Source organism: Gallus gallus, chromosome 7 (genome assembly GCF_016699485.2).
Source record: "Gallus gallus isolate bGalGal1 chromosome 7, bGalGal1.mat.broiler.GRCg7b, whole genome shotgun sequence".
Classification (NCBI taxonomy): domain Eukaryota; kingdom Metazoa; phylum Chordata; class Aves; order Galliformes; family Phasianidae; genus Gallus; species Gallus gallus.
In genome coordinates, this window is record NC_052538.1 from 10,620,172 (window position 1) to 10,630,224 (window position 10,053).

A 10,053-nucleotide genomic window follows, 5' to 3' on the forward strand; every position below is an offset into this window, starting at 1 on the left:
TTCATTTGAACCACCCTCATCTATTCATTTAGCAGTTTTCCCAATTTTCACAGGTTATTTGTTCTGAAACTCTTATTCTACATTGAAAGTGGACAAGAAGGCCATCGAGAAGGACTGATAGATTACGTAGATAAGCTGTAGTGCAGACAAACCGATTAAAGAAAACAAACTTACACAGAAAAATAGCACAAGAGAAACAGCATCAGTAGTTTTTAATTCCTTATGCTCCGTAATATTTTTTTTCCAGCAGTGAAAAAAATGGAAGTGAGATCACATACCCTGCTATTTCAGTGGGTTCCCAATAGAACTCTGACAGAAGAAAAACAGGGATTTATTCTTCATCCTGAAAAGCTTTTACTCCCACTTTAATACAACTCAATAAACTGTTGAGAACATAATTATTTCCCCCTAATGCTCTCCTGAATATTCTTACACAAAAAGATGGCTGCTGGAAGATGTAGTTATCAGTAAGAATTTCAGCAGAATTGTTTGGTGCTTGTAATGGAGCATAATAGATATAACTTCATTTGAACTGCTGCCACTAATACAGTAAGAAAACCATGAGTCAAGACCTCACCACCCATCACTGTGTAGCTGCTGGAAATTCCTGTGTGCATGCTTCACCACAGAGAAGCATAAATCTGTCCTCTAAGTGTTACTACACCTGAAAAGAATGATAAGTGACACCTGGTGCATTTCCTTGACAATGAAAGTCACAGCTGTATATCATCTAAAAAGGAGTTTCCTATCAGTATTTAACAGGTATTTTCACAGCTCTTTCAGTCCTCTACCAACCTGCAAACTAGCAATCTGAACACATATACAGCTAAAACAGCCTGAAAATAAATTAAAATATAAAACATAATACAAAGATGAGCATGTGTGTATGTGCATCTTGTAAAGAAAAAAAGCTCAGCAGTAGGCTTGAATACGTCTGCAGAAATAGTGTACTGGAAAGAACTGGAAAGAAAGAAAGAGAGAGAAAGAAAAAAAGACAACTGCAAAGAGTATCTGCAGAAAACACAATTATGCTAACCTGCCTATGAAACAAAAGAGCCCTAAATATTCTATTTAACACTGTACTGAAGTACTGTCACTTAATAGTCTAATATCCTTACCATTACCATCACATTTACTCAGCATCTTTTCTCTGGCTTTTGAAATACTATGTAAACACATAACCAAACCAAAATCAACTCCTTACAAAACCATTTGCACTGTAAAGCAAAGCAAGTAGTTTCATCTTCTAGCATCACCTTTGCTCCTATGTTCCAGTTTTTAATCCATATACATCTAATAAATTTAGCATCCAAGAAACCAAAGCTGCATAAATCACCATCTCTGTGCTTCACGCTGAGGAATTGTATTGAGATTCATTGAAGATACCTGTGTATTGCAAAAGCCACATCACAAACACACAAAGTAAACTCAGAGAGATCACTCCCATTAAAGTTTCTTATGCCATGGGAGTGAAATCGCTTTCATCTTCTTAAAGTTATGAATGTATTGGTGTTTTCCCTTTTAAGTATGAACGTGTTATGTAGACCATCATTTCCCACAAATAAAGGAGCTCATTTCAGCATTTTGGTGCTTTTGTGCACCAGATCTCTACCTAGTATATAGACCAGTCTTCATGCTCTTCCATAAAGCTCACATAGCATTTGACATGAAGATGAATGCCCTGTACACTACCTCATATATTAACTTCATATCTTTAAAATTGCATCATAAACATATTAATGTATTAGTGGGCAGAAATACCACTGCCACCTTTGGCTAGAGTAACATTCATGAAAATGTTAATATCTGTAAAGTAATTTTGGAAAAGCTAACACTCATGTGGAGAAAACAACATAGGCAAGATGTGGCCAAAATCATGGATTTTTCATGCTACTGATAACAATCTTTCATGTTACTTAAAAGTATTTACTAAAATGGAAGCTCCTATTCCCCTAGCCCGTTCTCTTAGATGGATGCTTACTACTTAGTGGAATTGCAGTAGTCATAACAGAGCTCTCCTTATGTAAACAAAACTTAACAATCAAAGTCCAAGTAACCTGACTTTGGAACACAGGAGTGTTATTGTTGCTATTCAGACAGCTGGTTGATTTTATAAACTTATCCATGAGAAAAGCAAGCCACTTGTGCTCTTTCATGCGCTTATATATTGAGCAGGTCTTACTTAGTATTTCCTACCTAATAACACATAGAAGTGACCACATTTTATTAGCACTGTCAATTAAAAATTTTTATGTCAGTGCAGACCAGAACTGTTCAAACTGGACTAAGAAAAACTGTCTGCGTGAGGTGGAATAAACAGCCATACAATGAGAGCTAGACAGCTGTTTTCCCTTCATGATTTTGCTTCACTAGCAGAGGTTCTAGAAGTTTCCATTTTAAGATTCTAACCCTGGGGCATGCTCACAGAAAAGTCTAAAAAAAACATTCTGTAGCTATTCTCTTAAAAGAAAAGTAATGAAAATGAGGATTTGCTTGGGGAAATTCCAAAGTGAACACATGAATATTTCTAGCTGGCCCTAGACACTATAAGTTACACCCCTAACATGCACAACTGTCATGTAAAATTTTTGGGAAAACTCAGCCCTAATCCTTCATCCTAAACAAGTCTTTGTCTGTACAGAGCTCCACTACCTCCACTGTCACCTCTCTGAAACAATGCTGCTGCATAGTCTGTGCAGAAACAAGGGTGAAATAAGGTTCGACACTTGCAAACATTTACTTGATGTCTATCATCTAACTTTACTACTGCTATTCAACATAGCAAAGTCAAGCACCTTTCCAAATATGTGACAGATTTAGACATTTGCAGCTTAATTTCTAATACATACAGACAGTGTGTTATATCACTTAATTACAACTTTTCTTTTATAAAATCAACCTCTGGCTTAGGTGCCTACTTTTAGGAGCTAATTTATGTATCCATTTTTACTTTTTAAACAGGCCTAGAACATCATCAAAAAGCTCTCTAAGTTCATATACCTGATTTATTCTGTGATTCTTCTAACAGGATATTTGGAATCTGTTATCCTGATGCCCATGTGAACACTTTAAACACTGATACTTCCTAGATTATATACATAGCAGGAGAGTAATAAAGACACAACACGTGTATTTGTATGACAAACACAGTATAACTTAAAAGCATACAATATGCAATGCACCATCACAACAAAGGCCAACAGCATCCCAGGTGGTGTTATGAAAAATTTCACATGTAGAATAAGAGAAGTTGTCCTTCCACTCGGCTCAGCACTGGTAAGATCACAGCTGCCTGCTGAGCTGGGTTCAGTTCTGGATTTTGCACTAGGAGAAGCACTGATGTACCCAAGCAAGCTCAGTGAAAGGCTGACAAAATGATTAAGGGGCAGGAGCGTCTGAGCACATGTTGAAACAGGAAATTCTGTTTTACAATTAAAACAACTTTATATCTTGAGAGTATAATCAAACACTAAAACACATTGTCCAGAGAGGTTGTGGAGTCTCCAAAACCCAGAACAACCTGTTCTTGCTGACTCTGCTTTGAGCAGGTGGGCTGGACTAACAAACTGCACAGTTGTCCTCCAATCATAACCACTCCACAACACTAAATTGCTCAGAGCTTTAAACTCTTGGGAGCATAGACAGGATGCATTACTTGAGTTTCCAGAAGGACTCCAGCTTTAAAGGCAGACTTTGGAACTGACTACTAGCTCTACTGAAAATTCACTAGCTATTGCTGAAACACGCCGCCTGCATCAAGCTCTCAAGTCATGGCTGTGGTTATAACGAGAGGGTGCTCCAGTATAGGCTTTTGCATTGCATAGCGCCATCTCCTGGTGAACAGGAAATAGTGCAATCTTTTTCATTCGAGATCAGAGAAAGCTATCAAACGTAATTTCTATGTGAGAAATAGTAAAGATGGGTTTTATAATAATTATTTTAAACTTAAAACTCTACAAATCACATAAATCACAGAAAAAAAATTATAAATCCAAGTTTCTCCTGGAAATACAAAGTAGAAAAAATTATCTTTAAAATTTCTCAAGCCTTTGATGAAGGGCCAGCCTTCATCAAAAGCACCAGGCATGAACCTTGTTTCTGATTTCAGGATGTAAAAGAAAACATATTGCTTAAAGTAGAAACACCAAAACAAATAAATGAATGTGCAAGAATTGGAGAATTCTAACTCCCTCCAGAATACCTAGTTAGAATGGAAAGGCTCCCTTTCCTTGTCTGCAGTGAATAATGCACTTCTTTTAACACAAAACACACAGAAAACTTTTCCTCTAATGTCTGTTCTCCTATATTCAGGAGAATATAACTGGAAAAAAAAAAAAAACAGATATACCTAAGGTGCTCTCATAAACACAACAGTATCTTTAGGAAAGGTAAGGGCCCACATACCTGTTTTGAAATGAACCGCTCTACACAGAACCTAAGGTACCCCACAGCACTGAACGTGCACCACAGCAGCATGCTTAGGGGCCCACTTCGCTCAGGGGGGCTCCTCGGTCACAGGAGTAAATTCAGAAGCAAATACTACCCAATTTTTCCTCAGAAATTTTTAGCCCAGCACTATTTTCAGGCAAGGCCACACATAACATAAGCTGGGCACGGTCACCTCCGCACCACTCAGCAAACACAGGATGAGGCCAACAGGCCATCAGTAGGGTATATAAATAGTCACTTCAGAGCTCTGCTGACAGGTAGCAGTGTCCAGAGGCGCAGTGAGGAAGAGCACAGGCGGTTCCACCAACTCAGCCCAGCTCCACGGCTCAGAAGCGTCGCGAGGCCGCCCTTCGCGCCTCTTCCCGCTCTTTTTCAAAGATCCATGACGCCACCGCTGAGGCGGCGGCCGTTACGAGCGCACGTGCACCGCCGTTTGAGGGTTCCCTCAGGGGGCGGGGGCACCGATGGGCGGGCCGTGGGGGGTGGCGCGCAGGCGCGTTGTGGGGCTGGGCTGCGGGTGACGGGCTGGCGGCCCCATGAGCGGGCGCTGCCGGGTCGGTGCAGCTTCGCTGCTGTGGGGGCTGATCGGCCCCTCCGCCCTCGGCCTGGGCGGGAGCATGAGCCTTTGCGGGACGCCGGCCGCCTGCGCCGCGGGACCCGCGAGCGGTGGTGGCGGCGGCGGTGGAGGTTTCTCGTCAGCGCGGCTCAGCCCGCCGTGGCTGCGGCTGCCGGAGGTGGTGGGTGCGGAGCCGCAGCGGGCCAACGATCTGCTGCTGCTGCTGCCTCCGGCCCCGCGCGGCCCGGCACCGCCTCAGCATCACGTCGTGTACTTCCCGGGGGACGTGCAGGTACGGGGCGGGGTGCGGGGCCGGCAGCGGGGAGCCCGCGGCAGGAATCCTGCGGCTGAGGGAGCCGGCCCTGCCCGCCGCGTGGAGCTGGGCAGCGCGCGGCTGAGGGGAAGCGTCTGTAAATAGTGCTCGGGGCGTCATTTCTGGCGGCGGCAGCAGCAGCGTCTGGAGCTGAGTCAAAGCGTGTCTTTGCAGAGATGAGGGAATTGAAAAACGGGAGCTTTCCAGGGCAGATTTGTGGACAGCGCAGTCACCTGGATGCTTTCTAGGTGTTAAAGACCGTGCGTGTAAGGAGGCCCGTGTTGTCTCCCGTGTTGTCTGAGGTGACAGGCATCAAAAGGACTCTGCAGTGCGCGTGGTGACTGCACACACTGGGTAGTACGCAACTTCCATTTCAAGGGTCAGGGTGGTCTAAGAAAACCCTTTGGGCTGCCTCTGCTGCTTGTGCCTTGTGCAGAGCTTCTGTTGTCTTCAATATGTGTAACTGATCCGTGTTCTCTGCTGTTAGGGATTCAGGAGTGAGGATCATACACGAGAAAACTTATTCCTGAAGAATTAAGTCTATTGTTTGTCTGTAATAGGACAAAGAATATATCTGCAAATGGAGTGAATACATTATAATTATGTGTTTTGGAATTCCTTTCCTATGAAGAAAGGTTAAAGGAGCTGGGCTTGTTCAGCTTGGACAAAAGAAGTCTCCAGGGACACCTCATTGTGGCCTTCCGATACTCAAAGGGAGCTTACAAGCAGGAGGGGGACTGACTTTTTACACGGTCTGATAGTGATAGGACAAGGAGGAGTGGCTTTAAACTAAAAGAGGAGAGATATAGGTTAGATATAAGTAAGAGATCTTGACTCAGAGAGTGGTGAGGCCCTGGCACAGGCTGCCCAGGGAAGCTTTGGATGCCCCATTTCTGCAGGCACTCAAGGCCTGATTGGATGGGGCCCTGGGCAGAGTGATCTAGTGGTTGTCAACCCTGCCCATGGCTGGGGGTTGGATCTGGATGGGCTTTAAAGTTCCTTCCAACGTAAGCAGTTCTATAATTCTGTGTCATACTAAAATGAGTAATACTTTAGTCTTCTTTTGGAGTGAATTCTGCAGAAATGATGTGTATTTCAAGGTACTTACTTTTATTATGTTGATTTTGAAGATATAAAAATGTATGCTAAAAATATTGAAGTAAGATATGTAAATTTAAATGTAGCAGTTTCTTCAACACGTTTCTTGTTCTCAGAGCCTATCAAGAGAGCGTCTTTGTAGTGCAATACAGTTCTCTCGGTTACGATCCTTTCTTGTGAATGTGCTAGATGGAGCTGAGCTGTATTTTCAATGTAGTAATGCGTCTTTTCTATTTTTTAATTTTTCAGAACTATTATGACATCATGTCTTGCCACCCAGAAAACTTTCAGTGGGAGCACTGGAGTTTCGAAAATGTTGCTACCATACTTGCTCACCGATTCCCTAATAGTTTCATTTGGGTTGTAAAGTGTTCTCGAATGCACTTGCACAAATTCAGTTGTTATGACAACTTTGTGGCTAGCAACATGTTTGGAGCACCAGAGCACAGCACCGACTTTGGAGCTTTCAAGCATCTCCACGCATTGCTAGTTAATGCATTCAGACTCTCTCAGAATATTCTGCAGTCCCAGAAATCCGCACATGGTTTCGGCAAGGATGCAAAAGTATCTGCTCGTAAATCAGAGCTGCAGTCTGTTCCTACAGCAAATGGCTGCTCATCCACAGAAAGAGAGAAAGATTGTGAATGCTCTAATAATTCCGCCATGAACTTTGTTATACCATCTGCCGTAGGTGCAGCGTCATTTACTTTGATTGGCTTCAGTAAAGGTTGTGTGGTTTTGAACCAGCTGCTTTATGAGCTGAAAGAAGCTAAGAAAGACAAGAATACAGACGCCTTCCTAAAAAACATAAAAGCCATTTACTGGTTGGATGGTGGTCACTCGGGAGGAAGCAATACTTGGGTTACTTATCCTGAAGTGCTGAAAGAACTTGCGCAGACGGGAATTGAAGTTCATTCTCATGTTACGCCATATCAAGTGTTTGACACAATGAGGTCATGGATTGGGAGAGAGCATGAGAAATTTGTACGGATACTTGAAGAATTTGGTGTGGAAATAAATGATCAACTACATTTTGCTGATGAAGTTCCCTCCTTAGATAACCATTTCAGAGTTCATGAAGTGTTTTGAGACTGTATCTAAATAGTATATTCATTGCAAAAGCACTTTTGATGTGGTAAATCCTGTTATCTAGATTTACAGCTTTGAGCAGATGCTTTCTGAAGAGAGTACTAAATCAGTCCTGAGTTACTAATAGCTGCCATATATGCATTTTAAGTAGCTTCAAAAGGAGGACATCTGCAAGACGTCATCATTTGATTCCTGAAAAGAAAGAAAAAAAAATCCTGTTATGAAGAGTTATTCTATAAATGTTTTGTGCAATTACTGTCAAATTATTGGCAGAATTTTTAGTCCTGGATATCTGAAGTCATATGCTACCTTCTATAGGAGTTTTGAGTACTCGAGACTTTCACGTGTATGGATACGTCAACTTAGTAGCTTAGTGGCTAAAAACTTTGGTCTCTGTCCATGGCAGATATGACATTAGTTTTTTGGTGTAAGGATAATGATTGTTAGAGCAATCTTAGTTGTCTATTTTGTTGAAGATTGTTTCCTTTAGTTAACTAAATCTTCCAGTTTTGTAATGTTTCTCCTAATTGAAAAAAAAAGTCATGAGTATTTACCTTTGGAACAATAGTGCCAATCTGTTTTTCTTATTCATGAGCGCCTTGCCTTTCTGTGGATACAAAGTTTCCTTAACTCATTGCACAGTGTCTGCTTGTGAATAGCCATTTTGCCGGGAGCTTGAAAACTTAGACATAGCTACGTTGAGTGACCAAGAATGTTTGTAAGGGTGTAGTTTATTGCTATTTCAACATACCTTGCTATTATTTTGACTAACTTCTGTAAGGACCAGCAGTAATATCTGCATTTTCAGCTCAAGGGGTATCTTTAGCCCTTCTGATCTTGGACTGGTGAAGTTTTCCTTACAAACTGCAGCATTAGCGTTCACCTAAATCAAGCCGTAAGTACATACTGTATGAGAAGTTGCATTAAAAATTTTAGACTGTTGCCTGTAGCCATTTTGTACTTCTTGTGTTTGTAGAACTATTCTCCTTTGCATGTATTCCAGTAGCTCCTTGTAGAGCCACCCAAAAATCTATCTTCAGAACTTAATGTTCTAGGCAGGAAATTAAAAATGAAAACCAAAACCAACACGCAATTCTAACTAAAAACAAGGCCAGACAAATCTTGCTCTTGCCTCAAACCTGAGTATTTTTCAACATGAAAGATGGACATAATGCAGTTTTCTTTTTTTTTTTTTACTGCTGTAAACAACTTTTTCTATTTATCTACAAATAAATCATAGTGAATCCTTAAAGACAATTGCAGCTTTTAGCAGTGAATCCGTGGCTGAAAATGGCCTTGGATTTCCTGAAGGATAGAAATACAAAAGCAAGTTAGGGAAAATTGTAGAAACAAATATGGCTCAGTTCTGGAAAAGTTTTTTATTCAACACTGTTCCCACGTTTGATTACTCAGTATTACCCTTCCCCCTGTTTCTTGCTTCCTGTTACTCTTAAACTGTGGAAGGAAAGACCTGGGTCATCTTTCCTCTACTGGGATACTTGTATATACAGGTTTCACTGGAGATGGTATTCTGACATCTCTTGCAATGTTGATGCACATACTAATGACCACTGAAGAATGAGAAAACTTTGTTGAACTCGGAAAACTTTTTTAAAAACTCAAAATATCGAGAGCAATAGAAAGAATTGTGCGTACTTTACTGATGTGGAAGAGAGCTGTCACTAATAATGAGGCCATGTGTACCACTTTGATCAAAGGTAGAAATAAGCTATTTTAATTGCTGAAGAAAAGAGCAACATGTAAACCAACTAACAAAGGAATCTGACATCTAGTTCCATCTATGTTTGTTTTTCTTGGTTGATTGTTTCTAAATTTTCTTGGAGACTTTGTTCAACTCTATTTATTACCATTTTAATGAGATTCTAAATACTTACCTGTTCTAAAGAAGAACTGTTTTAGTTCTTTCGATAACCCTTGTGTCATACATTAGGACTCTTTTCTCTAAAGGAAATGTGGACCACCTTAAAAATGGTTTTAGTGGCCTACACATGCCTGCAGATTGCTTGAAATATCGTTGATTGTCCACATTTAAATTGAAATAAACAAACATATATATCTTGTTCCCCGTCAGTTCAGCTTATCTGCAGAATTAAGCAGACTAATTTAGATATGCTGAGACTTGCCCTACCCAGCAGCAGCGTAGATCACAGACCAATTCCTAAACAGTTCAGTGCCAGCCAAAACAGCAGGAGTAGGTTGGTACAAGCTTTTGAAAACAACTGTTAAAATATTGGCATCATCTTCAGGAGTTCCTGAGCAGCTGTCCTTTGAAAATAACACCAACTTGTTTGGTGGAGGTGGCTTACAATAATTTGTTAAGCAAAATCAACTAATCTCACTGTGACACTTAATGTTGTGGAGGGAAAACTGCCTGTTTTTTTCATTCTCTAGCAGTTGTAATACTCTGTTGGATGTGCCTCGTTTATTACAATGCATGCTAAAAATGATACGCAAAGAATGTAGAAAATAAACTACTTATAATGGGTGAAAACACTTCAGTGTGAGTGTAAAATGATTAAACAAGCAG

The 10,053-nt window shown here is 40.9% G+C and overlaps 1 protein-coding gene across 1 annotated transcript; it reads left to right on the forward strand.

Moving 5' to 3' along the window:
• Positions 1-4,964: 4,964 nt before the first annotated feature.
• C2orf69 (C2orf69 homolog) lies at positions 4,965-10,019 on the forward strand. The gene is made up of 2 exons (NM_001039306.3): positions 4,965-5,297; positions 6,666-10,019. Exons 1-2 carry the CDS (start codon positions 4,986-4,988, stop codon positions 7,503-7,505), a joined length of 1,152 nt encoding a protein of 383 aa, NP_001034395.3. The 5' UTR covers positions 4,965-4,985; the 3' UTR covers positions 7,506-10,019.
• The last annotated feature ends 34 nt before the right edge of the window (positions 10,020-10,053 follow it).

Bases quoted from the DNA above. Each gene is read 5' to 3' on its own strand.
- C2orf69 (NM_001039306.3), top strand. From the start codon at position 4,986: ATGAGCGGGCGCTGCCGGGTCGGTGCAGCTTCGCTGCTGTGGGGGCTG. The intron at 5,298-6,665 runs GTACGGGGCGGG...TTAATTTTTCAG, and splicing joins ACTTCCCGGGGGACGTGCAG to AACTATTATGACATCATGTC.